General features: G+C 46.6%; 1 protein-coding gene across 3 annotated transcripts in view; it reads left to right on the forward strand.

Moving 5' to 3' along the window:
* Positions 1–20,063, forward strand: part of LOC119449375 (coronin-7-like) — a 124,772-nt gene that overhangs the window by 94,867 nt on the left and 9,842 nt on the right. For all 3 annotated transcript variants that reach the window (XM_037712543.2, XM_049666742.1, XM_037712544.2), the window contains exons 22-23: positions 4,975–5,110; positions 12,747–12,880. In XM_037712543.2, the coding sequence (XP_037568471.1) occupies positions 4,975–5,110; positions 12,747–12,880 (270 nt within the window). The remainder of the gene's footprint in view (positions 1–4,974; positions 5,111–12,746; positions 12,881–20,063) is intronic.

Consider the following 20,063-nt stretch of genomic DNA (forward strand, 5'->3'; position numbering starts at 1 on the left):
ATATCCGGTCCTGCACTATAAACGGTTACGTTATAAGTGGTCTATACTGTATTTGTGGCCAGTGAAGTGCTAATGGCAACGACGACGCACCACTGTCACTATAAAAACTAATTTGAAAAAGAAAGCAAAAGAACCCTTCTGAGAAGGTAAATTCTGCATGTCTCGTTTTTTTCTGATCACATACATTCGGGGCATGCTATATTTTTCTTTAAGAAATCGGGGGCATGTTACCTTCAGGTGGACTTTTATGGGTTGTGCGAATTGTGATTTTTGAGACCGAATCCAATACGAATCGAATAGTGCCAGCAGCGATTTGAATCGAATAGCGAATACTTTTCGAATCGTTTTCGAATAGTGAACAGCCATTATCACATTTAATATAAAATGATGTTCACATCCTAGTATGCTTAAAGTTAGCAAGTTTCTGTTATTACGTAGCAAGTTATGAAGTGTTTATTAAAAGTACAAATGTAGCGTTAGGAGCAAACAAATAGTTCCTTCGCATGCACAGGACTCTTCAGAGAGTGTGAATACTCGCTGTATATTTAGCCTGTAAAGTATGGCTACCCAAGCGACGCAGCCTGGGGGGGTATTCTGTGAGTGTGCACCTAGTGGACCTGTTCATTTCGTCTTCTGCTGAAGTTCGGATTGGCTTTGCTGGGTTACGCGTCCGAAGGAGTCGGGCACCTCCCAGCCAATCAGCACTTCAGCAGTGGAGGAAATACTAGGTGGACACTTAAAGAATACCCCCCCTCCCTGCTCCACTACGCAAGTCCTCATGTTTTCTGTCTATACTATGCCCTCTGAGAGTTGGTTGGGATCTTTTGAGAAACCTGAGCCCTGTAAACTTACATTCCTAATATGACGGTTTGGTTATACATTACAGTGGAATCTCGTTAAACTGTACCTGACGGGGACAGGAAGAAAGTACGTGTTAAGCGGCACTACGGCTTACCCTAAAGTAAGAAATATGCACTTACCTGCCTGTGGAATGAAACGCGTTTCGAAAGAACACCAAGAAACTTCATTTTGTGGAAATAGGCCGCAAAAAATCCGTCACTTTCGTTTGCCGCTTTGGTGGCCTCGCAGCAACAACTGCAGTTTTGAAGCCGACCAAGTGGAAGGCCAATGCGTCCATTAACCACCCTCTCTTTTCAGCGAACAGCCGCATCACATCCAGTGCTCGCACTGCTTCTCCAACTGATTGACATGGCACATCTTCCAGCTTAGCGTTGTCGTCGTCCTCACCGTCGCTTGCGCTGCATAACTTGGTACTAAGAGAGTTAACAATGTCATTGTTGGACAAATCTTCACAAGTTTCGACGTCATTGTCGGCATCGCAAAACGCTGAAAACGGCACTCTTTCGCCGCCATGTTGAACTCCAAAACTTCTGCAAGCAGCGCCTCGCAGTCGCTGTCGTCGGCGGTTTCTTCATCTGCATCGACGTCGCTTGGGTTGATTTTTTGGGCGGGCACAACGAACTGTGCACATGCGAAACAGTTCTTCACAGTTTTAGCTTTTACTTGCTACCAGGAATACGCCAGCAAATGGATCGCGCCCAGCATGTCCATGTTGTAAGTCTTCTCACTTTCTTTTGCAAGAAGCATTCTGAGCAGCATGTTTTTCCGGTACGAGTGTTTGACAGACCAAATGATTCCTTGGTCAAAGGGCTGTGAAATTGCGGTAATGCGCTACCAGGAACTCCAGCTTCACAGCAGAAAGGTTCTCCAGTTCCACGTGAGCCGGTGCGTTATCAATCACCAAAACAATTTTTCTTCCGCTAGCGGTAAAGCGATGGTCCAGTAGGCGCACTTACTCCTCAAATAGCTTCGAGGTCATCCAGGCTTTGGTGTTGTTTCGATAGAATACGCCTGATGGAAATCGACCACCCTTGAAGCATCTCGGCTTCTCAGCCTTGCCAATAACAAGGAGTGGAAGCTTGTTCGTCCCTGCCATGTTGGCTGCAAATGCGACTGATAGTCTGTCCTTTGATTGTTTTCCGCCTGTGCGTGTTTCCCCTTTAAAAGAAGTCGGTTCAGCAACATCTTAATTAAAAAAAGTGCCGAATCGTCCAATTTAAATATGTCTTCTGGGGAATACTCTCACAAGATATGTTGCAGCTTGCCACTGGCCTAGTCCTTCACGCCGATTTTGTCTGCCGCTGCACCTTTGCCAGAAACAACCTTTGTGGTTAAGTTGTACCGCATCTTGAATCCAGCGAGCCAGCCACTGCTTCAAACAAAACTGTCATGACCCATCTATGCGGTGAAGCACAGCGCCTTTTCGGTGAGAAGGGGTACCGTCACAGGCAAGTTTTTTGCCTTCGCAATTTTCAGCGAACGCACCAAAGCCTCCTCGACGTCTGGGTAACTTGAGCCCCTTAAACAGCAACGCTTGAGGTTGGATGGTGCACCATTCAGCACCTTCTCTCGCGCTGTCCAAATGCCACAAACAGTACTCAGTGGCAGGCCTTTCTTCCATGCCAACACGGACTTTCTTACTCCACGTTGGATGGCAATTGATTATCTCCAGTTTTTATTTGATGCTCATCACGTGATGCTTCACTTGCCTGTTCGACATTGTGAGGTCCTGTCACAATCACACCTCATCTGCAGATCACTGTGGCGAAGTTCAGGCAGTTCTGTCACGATCACACCACGTCCTCAAATCACTGTCGCGAAGTTCAGCACACGCACTATACAGCTGGCGAACAAAACTGCGCAAATGTGCGCACGTCCACAGCTGCTCTGACTCCTCTCGCTGGCAACGGCGTTGAGCAGGATCTCGCGAGAGCACTCGCAGACAACGGGATCTCGCTAGGTCGCTCCACCGTGGCCTCCAAGATTACTAGTTCGAGATTGTGCGCAGCGTGGCTCGGAGGCTAGGCTCCACAATGGCCACGGAGATCCGTGCGTACACATGCAATGCGTAGCTCGCGCTTGGCCTACTCCATGCAGAATCGGTTGGCCGAAGGAGCGCGAGACTGCAACGGAGGAGTATGATGGGCATTTGACAAGTGAATACAGTAAAAGCTCGATGATACGAATCTCAAGGGGTCACGAAAAATATTCGTATTAGCCGAAATTCGTATCATCGAAACACAATTAAAAATACTGTCGAATCTCGATAATTCGAACTCGAAGGGGCCCGAAAATTTGTTCGAATTAAAAGGACGTATTTTTGAAGTATTCGTGCACCACAGCACGATGCACGAACAGTGCGAGTCGTGAAATATCGCGGCGCGCAAGCGCATAGCAAGCGCGGGCCACGAAACTGCCCACGCCGGCTAACGGTCGCTTCCCGATAATGACAGAAAACGAAGCTTCAGGGAGCGAGCGGGCGGTGCCGGCACACGGGTGCGCGCGGAGACCGTCGAAGGTGAGGGAGGAGGGCGGCAGGGAAGCGGATTTGGCCGCGTCAACTCCGCCGCTTCGGTGGCTCCCCTCGCCCTCCCTCTCAACTCCCTCGTAGCTCTCTCACCTTCGACTCCGTGCGCACATCTCCGTGCGCGCCCGCCGCCGTGCTGGCGCCAGCTTATTTTAGCCGCCCCCTGAAGTTTCGTTTTCTGCCGTTATCGGGAAGCGAGCGTTTGCGGGCGTGGCAGTTTCGTTGGCCCGACTGTGCCTCCGCCGCTGCTTCCCTCTGCGCTGCTGCCGCAGCGTGAGCGTGCAAGGTCAACATGTGACTAGAAAATGGAGGAGAAGGGTTCACTGCCATTTTATCCGCGTGGCTGAGACGTCGGCACTATTGTGTGCTAGAATACAGTTGTCTAGAACACTCTAGTCGGCACGTACACGCTTGTTCCGGCGCGATGCAGAAACGGCGACCTTGCAATTTGAGAGAGGGGGAAATTTCCGCCGCTGGTTCTTTTTTTTTTTCCCCCGTTCCTTCGCGCGCGGCACTGAGGGGTCTCTCCTGAGCTTTTGCTCTACGGCGGTGTCGGAGCAATGCCGGTCGGAGGCGCCGCTGCGTTATTTGGCGCGCTGCTAAGAACATTGTCGGTGCGCAATATGTTCGAAATAAGCGTGTTCGAATTAACGAGATTCGACTGTAGCTAAATTAAAGAGTCAGAGGTGAACTCACTCAGGCACATGTACGTAAAAAGCATTTATTTCTTGAAGCGCCACCGCTTCAAACTCTTCGCGCCCAGTCGCGGAGTCCGCGCTGTCCGGCGCCGTGCCTCCGCACCAAAAGAGAAGGAGAGAAAGCGCGTGACTGCGCGCTGTTCTCTTTCGCGGCCGTCGGTGGGGCGGCGTTTATTCGTATCAACCGACGCAGGCTGAAAATCGATTCATAACAACCGTTCTCTAGCACGTTGCAAAGTAATGGGGCTCGGCCGGGACCACAGAAAAATTTGTATCATCCGGAAATTCGTATTAGCCGTGATCGTATCATATCGAGCTTTTACTGTAGTACTCATTAACCAACAGGTACACGATGTACCGCTATGGCTTAAGCGGGTACCAAATGCATTAAATTAAAGGGTAGCCGAGTCGGGGATTCGTCTCAACTGCGTTTAATAAGAAACTCCTGCTTAAGCAGGTACAGTTTAACGAGGTTCCACTGTATAGTCAAGCTGTATTTGGCATGGATCTTAGTTGAAGTAAAGTAAGTCATTGTATCCAAAGCAACATGATCAATTATCACAAGCCAAGATAAGAGGGCATCACAACTAAGGTGAGCAGAGTAAAAGTGACAGTTTTCATTGCAGATGGTATGGGGGACACTGGACATCAACAAAAGGCGCCGACTCTGCATTGAGTATTTTTTTGTTTTTTAAGCACTTCTGTCGAGGCAACAGACTTGCAGTGAACAAGTGTGTAGTGCATTGCAGTGAGTTGATCGAAGACACCAGCGAGTGCATTCCACATTAACTTTTGGCGAATCACGCTAATGGCAAAGTGCACTTGCTCAAAGTGACCCTGAATTTCTCCGCGTGACGAGGCCATTAATGTGTGCTTTTTCTTTTTCAGTCTGAGCTGTTCCAGGATGACCTGTTCCCAGACACTCGTGTGACCTGGGAACCAGCCCTGACAAGCAAGGAGTGGTTCTCGGGAGTGACACGGGCACCGAAATTTGTCAGCCTTCAGCCTCCGGACATGGAATGCTGTGCGTCCTGCTAATCAGGGTTCTCATTTCGTTTAATGTGCTCGGCTAGATATACAGCCTAGAAATTGCTGTGGAGTCATGGTATTGAATTCATAATTGAAGTTACACAACTGATTGCTTCTTCAATGTAATGGCAACTTTTGTGGAAGGTGGCCACATAAAATTCTCCGTAACAATGAGTGTTGCCTATCTTTCAAAACACTCCTACACATGTGATGTACAGTACGCATGGGATCCGCGCATACACAACATACTTTCAGATATAACAGTCAAATAGTCTCACTTAGTTTGGTCTGCCTATATTATTAATTTGACAAATTGCACTTTTAACAGACCAAGCTTTAATGGGCCATCAGCTACAAGAGACAAAATGTTTGGCAAACGAACTTTGCTGTGTTGATGCGTGCATGTGGCAGTGCACTGCACGCAACTATTTCCCGCTACTTGCAGAAAATGTGATAATAGACTTAGTGTGCGGCGCTTCGAAACCAACCCCTCTTGATCCCAAATGGCATCACCTTGAGAACACGATATATCTCCTCGCATCAATTCGCACAGAAAGGAAGATGGGCGGTGGCTATTTTGGCGGTGGTCCACGCTGTAAAACATGAAAGTATCGCCATCTCGCATGTAATGCACCGCAGCTGCTGGATGTGAGCTCCGAGTTGAACTAACCATGCATCGCAGCTCTCACTCATGCGAGAGGTTTGACATTGGTCATAGCTTGTCACGAGAGGTAAAATTAGCATGGCTCTTCTATATATCATTGTTTTCTGTAGGGGTGTGCGAATACTCGAATGCAGGTAAACCTTTATGTAACGAAGTCGGTAAAATCGGCAATTTGCTTCGTTACATCGAAATTTCGTTGTATTGAAATTCAGCCTTTTATGCAAATAAGTAGAGTTGCCGATCGATTTTTCTTGCACAGAAAGGGGCCGCATAATTTTCTGAATTATCAGGCAATCGAAAAAAGCAAGTTTGAATGAGAAAACAATTAATTTTGATGAATTTGGGAGTCGGCGACAAATCATGCCACGTTGACGATATCTTCACATTGGCGGTACGAATTAAGTGAAGCCAAGCATGCTTTCGCGTGCACTTTGCCCCCGTGGCTGATAGCGTTGTACACGCTGGGACGACGCTATCAAGAAAAACGCGAGCAGCAGGGAGAGTATGCTTCGCCTGCCTCTCGCTCCAACGGGTCACCAAAACTCGAGATTACGTGACCACGCTTACAGCCATGTGCAGCCACGGCCGGCCGCCAAAACATGCACCAGAAATCGCACACATAGCGCTCGAATGCCGCAATTCGCAGAACTGTGCCGCGTCGGCCGGGGCCACCTCTGTCGGTACAAGGTTCGTCCGGGTCGACAAGACCAATCGAAATGATAACGTGACGCGGCAGATGGAACGGCAAATATAGTAGCGCGTATTTCGTAAAGTGTGAAAGCATGTGCCAAGATCGGGCCGATAATCCGCCGATAGGCACGCAGATCGTGCTGGATACGTGGCGACGAACTTCACATTGCTCAACAGCCATTGCTCACTGATAAGCCATCCATACAAACATATTAGTGGCAAGCATTCCGCAACGGCTTGCGGCCCATTACCACATCTACAAGCGGCAAATTTTCATCACTGCCACGCTGCCTCGGTCATTAGGCCTAATCGGCGCTGCTTCATCGGACGTTGGTGACTAAAGTTATGGTTTGGTGCCGAATCGGCGTAAATCTATTTGCAACAGCCGCCCGACACTTGGAAAGCCGACAAATCGCAATGCAAATTAAAGCGAAAGGCAGCGGTTGAACGAGGAGGAAGGGGTGGGGGGTAGCGAGCGTAGTGTGAACTTGCCATGACCCTCCAAATTTCAAATTATTTGACAGGTGGCAAATCGTGCTGAACCTGACAATGAAATGGAGCGGATGACGCCTGCTCTTTACCGTCAGCGCCGACAATGCGTGTAGCGGTTATCGAATCAGGTGTTGCGCAGTCCTTTCGTTTGTCGCGCGGATTGGCCTTACGATAACCCAACTGCCGTAAAGTTGCTTTAGCCTTTCTGTATTTTAACTGGATGGAAAAACTTTCTGTGCAATAAATTAAAGATTGCTGCAAAAACACAGGTCTGTCATTAAACTGAGAACCTCATTGGCATTCATTATAACACAACGACACTAATTCATTAGTTTTAGAGTGGAAAAACAAAACTTCATTCTATTACAACAGAAATTATACTGATAAAAAAAAATTATTTTCCCGACCTTCATATACTAGAAATGAGCTGTGATCAATGCTGGCCGACTAATTTGGTGTTCCAATAAGAGTTCACCAGACTGTATATCTTGATTTCTATGTAGCTAAGTTAATGATAGCTTTCAGCATTCTTGTTATTCAATGCTAGGAGATTCCCAAGCATGTCCAGCACTGTATTTTCTTGCCAAAAATTTCTAAGCATTATATTTAGTGAAACATTTTCTGACATTCTATATTTGGCTTTTTTTTCTTTATTCCACTCGAACTATACTATTCGGTATTCGCACACCCATAGTTTTCTGTGAAAAACGAATTGCCGCCAGCCGACACAGAGGGGGGGCTGGCTGCAACAGCAGAAGTACAATACCCATTTTACCCCTCACTGGAAAATCCTACCATTATGCAGGGAATTTGTGGAAACTGTTATTTGTCGGCAACCAGCACCCGGAAAACGGTGGGCAGTGTGCCATGCCACAAATTTTTAAAATTATTTTTAAAAATTTTAATTTTTAAAATTTTTTTAATTTTAAAAATAATTATTTTTTATTTAAAAATTTTTTAAAATTATTTAACGATTGTGACCAGGTTTCAATACTCACACTAGACAGCAGTACATGTGAAGTTTTTTTTTTTTTTTTATCCACGACATGCTGCGAACCTAACTTTGGATAGAATGGACTTTGGATATAACAAACCTTTCTCACTGTATTATGGTTAGTGTAATGGCCCAGTTGGCTGTACATCTACAAAAATTCAGCATATTTATTAACTTGCTTGGCTGATGGAGCCACTGTAGTCGCCAAACAATTATTCAGACACTGATATTTCGGACAGCTTAGTGGAGCCACCATTAGCTCCACATAATTAAATAAGGATAACTGAAATTTCGGATTTCTTACAGTATGCCATTTGATGTTTTGAACTCTGCCTACACGACTGGGTGCTAATTCAGCTTCTGAGATGAGCAATAATAGCCATCGTTTTGCTTTGATACGTTGCCAGTATCTCCTTGAAACTGAAAGCAGCGAAAGAACACTGTTATATCTACAGTGAGGATGGCCTAGTTGTTGCTGACCATGCTCAAGCCAAGGGCATGTCAGGCCTGAGCTGCTAAGTTGCCAAAACTGGATTTGCATGTTTGTCATGTGCGATAGAGATAACATGAGAGACAAAGTATGAGATTGCAACTGAACTTACAGAGGCTGAAATTGAAGTTGGAGGTAAAGCGGCGACCACATGCATGCGATATTCAAGTGACAGCAGCAAACGACACGACAGGGCCTGCCTGTCGCGTCGCAGAGCAACCACATGGACGCGACATCTTGGAAAAATGTAGCCACAAATTTACATTGCTGTCCGAATAAATACAATCATGTGCCCGTAAAGAAATTGCAAACGTACCACGAGACCAATACTTTACCAAAGGTGTATTAGTGCTACGTTCAATATGCTGTCATCGCTATCGAGAACCAGTTCCATGCCGCCAGCATGAAATGCCATGGCGCCATCTGTTGAGGAAAACTCAAAACACTTTTGCAGCTCTCGGTGGCGTCTCAGGGCTAACAGCATCAAAACAAACAACTGGTCTCAATAATAACAACGAAACAACGGCGATACTTTGTCTTCAGCTTGAGATGAGACAAAGCAATGGCTGATTTAGCTATTTATTTTTTGCTGTGACGGCAGATAGAAAGTTGCGAGAGCAAATTTAGATCGAAGTGGGCAGACTGGTTGTAGCACAATCATGCTCAATCATGCAACCACACGGACCTCAGGGCGATAAGCGAAATTTTCTGGCTGGCCAAAAACCGGCAACAGGACAAGTGACAGCGATGGATCGCCCTCCGCAATGGCAAAACCTGTCGCTGTCGCTCAAAAATTGCATGCATGTGCTTAGGCAAGCTCTCCAATGTAACAAAAAAATGACAAAGCATGAAAGTGTCCAACTCAGAAGGTCAGATAGAATTGTCTGAAATTGTTATATTGGTCTGAAATGTCTGAAATAAGTGATATCCAAAATTAAAACGTCAGAAAAATTGAGGGGCAGCATAAAATCAGTGAGAAGGAAACTTGGTATAGGAATGAGCACGATTTTTTTTTTTTGGTTACTGTATATCTTGTTGTCATGTTTGCTGGATCTTTTCTGTATTTTGTTTGTTTTGTTGTTGTTGTTGAAACAGTTGGTTTTAGCCCTTCAACGAGTCCTTCCTTATGTGATGCCTTCAGGCCCTTAAGGTGAAATAAATGAAATGAAAGATTGGCGGGGTAATGTTTGACTACGGAGAAGTGCAGTACCAAAAGACCAAAGGAAGGGACCAAAGGAAGGCGAGACAGACTGGACAAGTCACAACAGTAGTGAAATGGTTGAGCATCTGAGTCGTATGCAGGAGATCCTGGGTTCGAATCCCGGTGCTGCCGAAAACATACCGTTTTTTTTTTTCTAATGGGTAGAGATGTACCTTGACCCGGTGCGCGGTTGCTTATATGGGTACTCATCTCGAAAGCGGGCCCTATAGTGATTTGCGAAAGCCTCTGGGCACGTGCTATCCCACCTCAGCTTTGGTGAAATAATCGAGCATCCGCTGCTGCTGTGGGAGGCAGACAAGTGCTGCCGCTGAGTACCCACTGGTAAAATAGGTGCAACAGCACAGGTCCTTGAGTCCTTGAAAACCCTTGAAATTGAAAGTTCCGTTTTCAAGGCCTTGAAAGTCCTGGGATTTCTTTTGCGTCCTTGAAAACCCTTGAATTCTTGGGGTTTTCACGGGGTCCGACAGTGCGACTTTTATTATATGGCTGTTGAGGGTGGTCCCAGCAAACTTCATTGCTTTACGCAACGCCGGGACCATGAAGTCAAACTTCCTGCTTAAGGAAGAAGCGAGTGCGCATCCGTCGCGCAATTTTTAATTTTTTTTTTCCCTCTGGCTTGCTTCGACTTCGGGGTTGGCCAAAAGCCATAAGTTGCTGGCCACAATGAGGCTAGAGTGTCTCGACGTGGTCTCGACCACGTCTCGACCTCCTCGGGAAAAATACAAATTGTGCCATCATGCTTATTTGTAACGAAAAAGCAGTTACATGAATCTTAACAGTTGAATTTGGTAGTATTTCACTTTTTTGAGGCGTTCGCCTTGGGCTGGATTTATTGGCAACCCACTAAAAACAGGTACACTCGGCCACAAAATATTGCGGGGGGCGCGAGCGCGTGGCGAAGTGCTCCTCCTCTCCTTCTAGCGGCGCACCCCTGGTGTCGAGACCGACGCTTGCGCGCATGCGCGTCCCTCCGTGACTGCAAGCGTGCATGTTTCCGCGCTTGTTCCTTGCGCGCAGGCGATATCCGAGTGTAGCCGCGAGGTGCGCTGTGGCGACTTCGACAGCTCACGTCGCTGCAGCCGCTTTTTGTCGAAACACGACAGGGATCACCATTTTTTTTTTTTTTTTTGTCGCATGTCATCTAAAGGCATACATATGGGCGAGAAGCCAGCGCAGTCTTTGCCAGCCCGTATACTAGGTTCATTACTCTGCCACGCTGTTCTGCGGGAGAACGTCCCGTTCTTAAAAAAAAAAAAAAAGAGGATTGGCCACGTAAAGGCGCAGCGTAGAAAAAAAAATGACTTCTGGCGTTTGCGACCGGGCGAGGTATATCTTCGCTCGTGTTCCGACAAAAAGCGGCCGCAGCGGTGCGGGCTGTCGAAGTCACCACAGAGCCAATCGCAAAAGGTGCACCTCGCGGCTACACTCGGATATTGCCGGCGCACAAGGAACAAGCGCAGAAACATGCACGCTTGCAGTCACGGAAGGACGCGCATGCGCGCAAGCGTCGGTCTCGACACCAGGGGTGCGCCGCTAGAAGGAGAGGAGGAGCGCTTCGCCACGCGCTCGCGCCCCCCGCAATATTTTGTGGCCGAGTGTACATGCTCATAGCTCGAGTGCTGTCTGTCGGCCACATTGTGCTTTGTTTATCTGCGTGCACGCTCCGGTGTCGTCGACGCTTTGTTTTCTTTTTCCCCCGTTTCAGTTGTGGTGCGCATTGTTCAGAATAATGCCTGGGAAATGTAAATTTCAAAGGGCCTGGCTCAGCAACGACGATTACAAACTTAGGGTTGCGCCGGATACATCGGACCCTCACTGCGCGAAAATTTGAGAGGAGCCGTAGCAGGCTGGATGAGTTTTTTCATGACCTCCTGAGCTTCAATCCCTCCTACAAAGAGCTGTGGAAAGCAGTCAGGCTGTTGCTTGTTTTGAGCCATGGGCAAGCAACTGCCGAACGGGGGTTCAGCGTCAACCGCCAGATCTCCGAAGAGAATCTGAAAGGTTCATCATACATTTCACAGCGTATCATATGTGACGCAGACGACAGGGCAGGTGGCATTTTGAATGTTCCTATAACAAAAGAACCCAGAATGGCTGTGTCCGCAGTGAGGCAGCACTACGGTGCACACTTGGAATCGGAAAAGAAACAGTACCAGGAAAACTCAAAGCAGACAAAAAGGCACACAATCATGGAAGAAGTTGAAGGGTTGCAGACGAAGAAAAAGAAGCTTGAGGCAGTCGTTGCCGATTTAACGGCCTTTGCAGATGGATATGCAGAAAAAAAAGGCTGAGAGAACCGGTGATATCTCGCACGTGGTGAAATCAAACAGCTTGAGAAAGACCGCAAAAGCGAAGGCTGAAGAACTCGGCAGCATTAAGACGCAAATTGAAAAGAAACTGAAAGACCTGCCCTGAGCTTCAGAATTTCATCTAGTCGAATGAAACTGTATGTGCACTAAGTCAAATAACTTTCCTTTGTTCTGTCCAATAAAATGTAATGTGTGTGAACTACCGTATTAAATATTTAAATTTTTTGAAAGGTCCTTGAAAAGTCCTTAAATTTTTTTCTTGGAAACCTGTACGAACCCTATGCAAGCGTGCTCCCATCCCAGTGCTCAGCAACTACGGGACTTACAGACGCTTGGAAGGACACCAACTGTAGTTGGTGTCCAGTATCCAGTGTTGCTGAACAGTACAACTGGAAGTTGTCCTGTTCAGCAACACTGGATAAGACTTGCAACAAATGATTGAAGACCTTAGCCAAGAAAGTGTAAGAGTAGGAGTGAAGATTAATGTGTAGAAGCATTGTTATTGGTCATTTGTTAATGTCCTCCACAAGCTTTTGCATTCACAACTTATCATTTAAGCAAATTAAGTCATATAACTAACCTAAATAATTTTTGTGTAGAATGAAAAACACAATACTCGTGACTAGCATCAACAATGCCCATCAGCATTGGCATGCAGCGAGTGCCGTTCACATGAAGCCCTCCGTTATTTTTTAATTCTTGGCAACATTCAGTTGGTACGGCTGGTAGAGAAAGACATGGCTTGAATGCCTCTTGTCTTTTTGTGGCAGTGTCCGAGGCTCCTGAAGTGCGGCCCCCTGCTCCTCATGTTCCGAGGCTTCCACAGGATGTCAGCCTGGACTTTGAAGGAGACATCACCCTTTCCAGCTCAGTCATCGAGAGCAACAGGGAGAAAGAGGAACAGGCAAGTGCAGGCTGTTAAAACAGGCTCAGTGATGCCCAACTTCACTCACTGCAGATGTCATGCAATCATGGAAAGAAAAATACTGGGAAAGCTCACTTTGCCAAATATGGAAAAATGCTCCTAAAGTAATGAATTTCCCTCTAAGCAATGTCGCACCAGATGGGCCTTCCCGATGATCTTGCTGAACTGGCAGTGCACTGGTCCCCAGAGCCATGTCACCACAGTGAATTTTCATGCATATTCTGAATTCCATGCCAGCTGTGCTTACTCATCCTTCCCTCCCCAAACAAGCAAAGCTTCTTGGGCTACTGTCCTATGCCTGTCTTGCACTGTACGTAAATGCTTAGTTTTAATGTGTCAGCATTCTTGCTAACACATTCATGGTCACTGGGTTGACCATGAATGGCTCTTGGGACAAAGGAACGACAACACAGTAGTGCAAACAATCAAAAGGGCATTTATTGCTCCTTTCATACCCTATTGCACGCTAGGCGAATTACTTCGCTGATGGGCGCGCAACAAATTGAGGAAGTCCGACTCACCGCGACAAAATAGTGAGCGAATATGTTTGCCCGCATGCTAGACACGCCCCCCCCCCCCCCCCCCCCCCATCGCCCCTAGAATGTCATTACCAGAGTCCTGTTACCCAAATAATTTATGGTTTCTTTTGAGTGGCTAAAAGCTAATTGCATCATTGTTGACGCGGACGTCCACGGCTTTTATTCATACTTTCGCTTTATTACCAGCGTATTAGAAGTACCAACGGCGGCTACCTGATCCGTAGTTTTTCACTTCAAGGTGTTATTTTAATTTCCAGTGTGAACACCCATGCACAGACACCTTATATTTCAATGTGTACGCAGGACAAAATTTATTATACTTTTAAAGAGAAAGAGGTAGCCAACTAACAATTATTTCTAATGATATGGATCGCCTATGTCTAGAGAATGAATATGTTGCTGTATGCAGTGATTCCACTCCTGCGCCAACTGCGCCAAAGTGCGCCAAATGGGATTTACTGCGCCATCCTGATTAAATCGACGAAAATTGCGCCTAACTGCGCCAAACAGTCTCGGATTTGACAGCGTCTATCGCCGACAATTGCACCACCAAGGAATTAAAACGTGCAACGTGATGATAGAGCGAGCCTTAGTTGCAACCAACCTGTTTGATTGCGAACAGGAGACGAAACAGCACTAGCGCATGCATCCCGATTAAGCCACAGCGCCACGTACGGCGCCGATGTGGCGTCTGCCTTGCAAGGCAGCTCGACGGCAAAGTGCGGTTTCTGCTGAAGTTCGTGGCTTCAAGGTCAATTGGCGATTCATCAGCGGACGTTATTTACTCCGGAAACGCGGCTAGTATAGCTTGTTTGAAGCGCAGCATGACATGTGATTATAATAACTGCATGCCGCCAATGTGTCCATCACTTCTGTTTCTAGATATACGGAATGACATCTGGGAAAACTAGCAATATATGAAACAATATCAATTTGTGTGCGTGTGTCGCATGCACAGAAAAGCATTTTTTTCTCCTCGAGATCTGCAATGGATGGAAATGTTTACCCAGCTTCTCTAAGAGAGAAGCTGGGTAAATAATGATTACCAACAATTATATACCCCCCAATGATTACCAACAATTATATACGGCAAGCTGGCCACGTCAGCGTCAACTGAGCACAGTCATTTGCAGCTGCGGCAGGGCTAGATGAGAAGACGCGTGCTCTCCTCCCCATGCGCGCATTTGATCACGTGACCTCCAACTAACCCAAATATTGACCGCATGGGAAGATAATGTCGATCAAGCCGCCATCCTTTTCGGCTCAGTGTTACGCACTTTTTCTCGCACCTACAGTGTATGGGTCACTCACTCATATGACTTTTGGACTTTATACGGAATATCACAGCGACGACGAGAGCAAAAATTTGCCTGGAGTGTCGGTACAATTGCTGTCGCAATAAAAGGAGAAATAAAAAACAGGCGTTGAGCTCGCTTCTACCGTGGCTGCGGACGTTGCATGGTGCACTGGCTACAAACACAGCATGAGCACCAACGACAAAACCAACAGTGGGCACCTCGCTTATCGGTACTTCGCCAGAACCCGTCTGACGCTGAAAAGGAAGCGTATTTTCCAGCGTATAAGCACCAGCGAAAACATAACACTAGGCGCACGGGAAGACAGCACACGCGAAGGGACCAGCCATCTTGGATGACCATGCAAGCTTGAACTCGGCGCAGATTACCTCCAAAATGAAGCGCGTGACCCACATATGTATGGCAGAGGCAGGAAAAGTAGGAGTTGAGGACCCGTGTGTTCTAGCTGCTAGGCAAAGGAAGACTCCACGCCGCTATCAAGAAGGTTCCTCACCTCGCATGTTTCCATCAACGAGGGACATATACCGCCAGAGGCTCTATGAAGTACTTGACACAGTGCTGTCTTCGTTAAACAACAGGTATCCACCTGATATGTGGCAGCATAAGTCCCAGATTGAGCAGCTTGCCATAGGGAAGTTCTACGGTGATAGCGTTCCACTGTGACAACCTTGAACCAGGACGCCTGATTTTTCACGGAGATATGCTGATAGAAATTTTAAGCTAGCAAAGGTCGGCATTCCTGCTGTGCTAGGATTTACTTTATATTTTTTATCGCACCTTCAACTAACAATAAAGTTGTTACCAACCAACCAAACCTTCAACTAGCCTTCGGTTACAGGTCAGACAAGTGTTCGTTACTTGTGCATAATAATCTGGAAAATAAACATCTTCTTCTTCTTCATCATTCACACATTCGAAAACGTCGTGCAAATGTTTCTGGGGAGCAAGTGCGAACACCTGCGAAACCTTTTGCCGGTCTCGTCGACCACATCCGAGAGGTCCTTTTCTCGCCTTCAGCGATTGAAAATGTACTTGCGGTCGACGACTGGACAAGCCCATTTGAACAATCTGGCAATTTTGCACGCCAACAAAGAACTCTCCCGCAAAATCGATTTGAATAAGATTGCCGACTACTTCATTTCCAGATCAAGTGCCCGAACGAACACTTTTTCAATGATGGCGAAATCATCGCATCAGACAACGAACCGATGTCTTTAATAGGAGAGAGAAAGGCACCAACTTACAAGTCAAAGCAAACCATCTGGCTTAGAAAACAACGCAAAAAGTTATATACAAAAGAACGTAAATGGGGTACATAACAGCGCAAGCAGAGTGAGGCCATTTGGGTAAGAAAAAATACGTGGTTGCGCTACAGTTAAACCTGGATATAACGAAATTGTCAAATTCCCGAAAAACTTTTGTTATAAAGAGGATTTCGTTATATGCAGGTTCGGGAAGAAAAATCTAAAAAGAAACATTTACCGTATGTACTATCGCTCAAGATTTACTCCCAATACACTAAATTTGTGATGAACAAAAAAGTCACAGTTTCGCCCAAAGGCGAAGCATTGATTGTGACAGCTAATGAGCAGACAGCTATACGAAGTAAGGATAGTACAGTCAAACCTCGTTAATACGTACCCGCTTAATGCGTAATTGCGGTTTAAACGTAGTTGCGAAGATTCCCCCACCCAGCCCCCATTGAACCCCATGTATTGGCTTACCGCTTAAGCCGTAGTCGCTCATTGCCCACCAAACGGTTAGTGTGCACTATTTTTCTTGTTCTACACGCACAGGCACAAAATCGGCAAAATCTCATGTGCGCAAACGTTCGATTCATGAGTTGCGACGCCCGGACAACAGTCGCCAGCGATAGTGAACTTACAACATGGCCACCATGACGGATTTCCTGCTTGTACAGCTGTTGCTGATTGCCGCGCACAAAAGCATGGCCTTCGCGATAAGTTCCCCGTAACGCGGAGAAGCTGCCGGTAGGGGGTGCGAATTCGCTGTTGCCGTCGGAGTAGTAACCGCGCAGCACATTTTATTGCGAAGCGCATTTGTGCCGTCACCGTGGACGCCACTTTGAGGTTCCGTGTAAAGTCCAAACACGGCAACATCATCGCCGTGCGCCGTACGCTGTGTGTGCGAGCGAAAGCTTGCGGGGGTCAGCCGACTCAATCTCACGCGCGCGCTAGGCACGGCGGGGGAGGCGAGAAAGGGAGGCGTTTACTTCGGCGGCCGCCGTATCTTGAAAGCGGTCTGCGATGTGGAAAAAGTGTGCGCCCGCGCGGGCTCATCTTCAACGCGAACTGCAGAGAAGGGCTGCGATTTTGTAGCGATGACTTATGACTTATTCTTATCATCCACCGCTCACGGCCGGCTGATCCCGATGATAACGCGAGCGGACCGTCGCTGTGACCACTGACAAAGCGCGATAAGCGCGAAAAGGCATCATTACCGGAAAGGCATCGCTACAAAATACCGGCCAAGGTCAATATCTTGCGTTTCTTCGTCAAAGCACTCATCCTTGGAATGTCACACCAGGACACTAGGAACCGGACGCGTGGACGTGTGTCGTTTCGTACAAGCGCGAGGCGTCGGAAACGAAGAGTGAGTGACTCGGATGGATGGATGGATGCTATGAGCGTGCCCTTTGAAACTGGGCGGTGGGTTGCGCCACCAAGCTCTTGTTATTATTTTGCCTAATGCCCTACCTTCATTTTTGAGAAACACATAAATACAAAAAATTCCAGGCATCAACCTTTTTGATCCATTACTGGGAACTCTGTTTCTGTACGTCTCCGTTGTTTGTGGTCTCCCTACATTTCTGCCACCAAACCTCCAACCGCCTCTTACTAATCTCTACAGCTGACATGTTGACTTTGCCCATGCTATCTCTGAACCCAAGGGCTTCAAGGAGGTCAGAGGAGCCTAGACTTGCAGCTGGGTAGATTTCTTCACATTCCAATAAAACATGTTCCACCATTTCTCTAGCTTTACCACAGCAAGCACATGCGGCGCCGTCCTTGGTGTACTTCGCTTTATAACTGCGCGTTCTAAGGCATCCTGATCTCGCTTCGAAAAGTAAGGAGCTTCCCTTTGAGTTATCATAAGTTGTGTTTTTCCTGATTTCCCTTTTTCCTTTGAGGTAGTTAGTCGTAGCAGGTTTCTTTTCCATTGCTGCCACCCATAACCTTGTCTCAGCCTCTCTCACTTTGCGTTTGACGTTCTTTGTTGCCATGTTGCTGCTGACGATGGCGTCGTATAGTGTCACCTAGTGTCAGGTTAATGAAGTGAAGTGCAGAGACTTGCGCAGTAACCAAAAATTGGCTCTGCCAGCACGTTGAAAAAAAAAAAAGTTTTTTTTTCCTTTCGCAACATCAACAGGAAAAGGAGTGCCAGCTTGGCGGGCTAGGCCAGCTGCAGCAAGCAGCGGGATGAGGTTTGAATGAAGGGAGGGGGAAAGGTCACCACCGCGGCGGCAAGATCGCCGGGTCGGGGGATGCAGGCCCGCATTGTGCACGCTCGCACTTGCCTCGCAGTCGCCGTGAATTCGAGCGCACCAAGCGCGCCGCCGCCGCTTCGCATTCCATCGCAGTGGAGAAGGTGCTTCCGGTTGCTGCTCGTGCAAAAATGACAAAATTTGGGGCGAAATGTCTAGGTTGGCGGCGGGGAAAATTCGTTATTTCGAGGGGGTCTCCCGCTGCCACTTTGTTATGTAGAGGTATCAAATACATGTGCTTCTATGGAGTAACGGCGGGGAATAGAAAAATTTCGTTATATCCAGGAATTCATTATATGGAGGTTCATTATAAGCAGGTTTAACTGTATTTGTAAAGCTCCCTAGTCTATATGTGCATTTTCCTTATTAATTTTTTTTCGTCATATGCTGCATTTGCCTCTCAATAACACAATCCACGTTGTTCATATATTTGCTCTCGAGTCCTTTTGCGCTTTTGAGATATCGCATGTCTTATTTATTTATTTGTTAATATGTTTATTTATTTGGGCACCTGGTGATTTTTACTCTATAATCCCTTATTCTGCCTCCAGAAAATAAACGAAACCTGTGGCATAAGGCATGGTTTGACAAGTAATAAAGCTATTGCGTTATGGAATTACATTATACTTTTGCTAATAATTCTAGCCATAAGTTATGTTCAGAAATTGTTATATATCGTTTAATTTTTATATATGTTATGTCTTATCTTCTCAATAACTGACCTTTCGTCAGCAAAAGATTTCTTGATTGTATCTTTTGTATTAAAATATTTACAAAGCGTTACATGGCTTTTTTCATTAATGTGTATTTGTGCGATGTAATGCGCACAAAACAAATATAACTCCCTAACGTGTTTAACTGAATCCGCTTGTCGCATGGCTCATCCGAGAAATGCCACTGTCTTGGTGGTACCCGGGGACTCGGGCTGTAATACTGAATTGTCTCTTACTCTGAGGTCCTGCTCATCGCGTCATCGGATATATAAGCTTGTCACTTCAGTGGACAATCTTTCGAGGTTACACGAAGTTTCTAGTGTAATTTTTATGAAAGGTAATACATATATATATATATATATATATATATATATATATGCATATATGGGTAGGGTTCGGAAAGCTGGTCAGGGCCCAGCCCCCCCCCCCCCCCGGAAAAATTGAAACTTTCCACCTATGGACCAGCTCACTGGCGAAAAAATTCAGGTGTGCGCGTTGCAATGAAAAGAGTGTCTCGCATGAAGACACACGCCGCGGCTGCGCTGCGAAGACAGTCACGAGGCCTTCGCTGCTGCTAGCGCTAATCAGTCACAAGATGACGAGAATTGCTGTTTCCGCACTGCTTTTGTGCAAAATAGAAACAGGATTTGCTCATTAATTCACTAAATATAACTGTGTTGATGTAGTAAGCATTTGTTTGTTTTCTTGATAACCTCAATAATTTGACATTCGTTTAATTCGTACATTTTTTTTTCTGGACCCGTGAAATCTGAATTAATCAGGTTTCAATGAATGAAATGAATCAATGAATTTCTGACGCCAATTCGGAGTGCTGGGTAGTGCCACTCAGTCTGTTCTGGTCTTCAATGATGCCAACTTGGGTTACTGGGTATGTGCCAGTAGGTGTGCGCCGCTCTACAGTGTTGGAAGAAGAGCCTTAAATTTATCTGATGCTGTGCGAAATCAAACCCCCATCACAAGGGTTCCTCGAAGACAGCAACCCAATGAGCAATGAAAGTGCGGTGTACATCCACTGGTCCGCCAATTTTGGACATATAGATGTCAGTCGGAGATCCACAGAAATCCACC

The sequence above is a fragment of the Dermacentor silvarum genome, chromosome 4 (genome assembly GCF_013339745.2).
Source record: "Dermacentor silvarum isolate Dsil-2018 chromosome 4, BIME_Dsil_1.4, whole genome shotgun sequence".
Classification (NCBI taxonomy): domain Eukaryota; kingdom Metazoa; phylum Arthropoda; class Arachnida; order Ixodida; family Ixodidae; genus Dermacentor; species Dermacentor silvarum.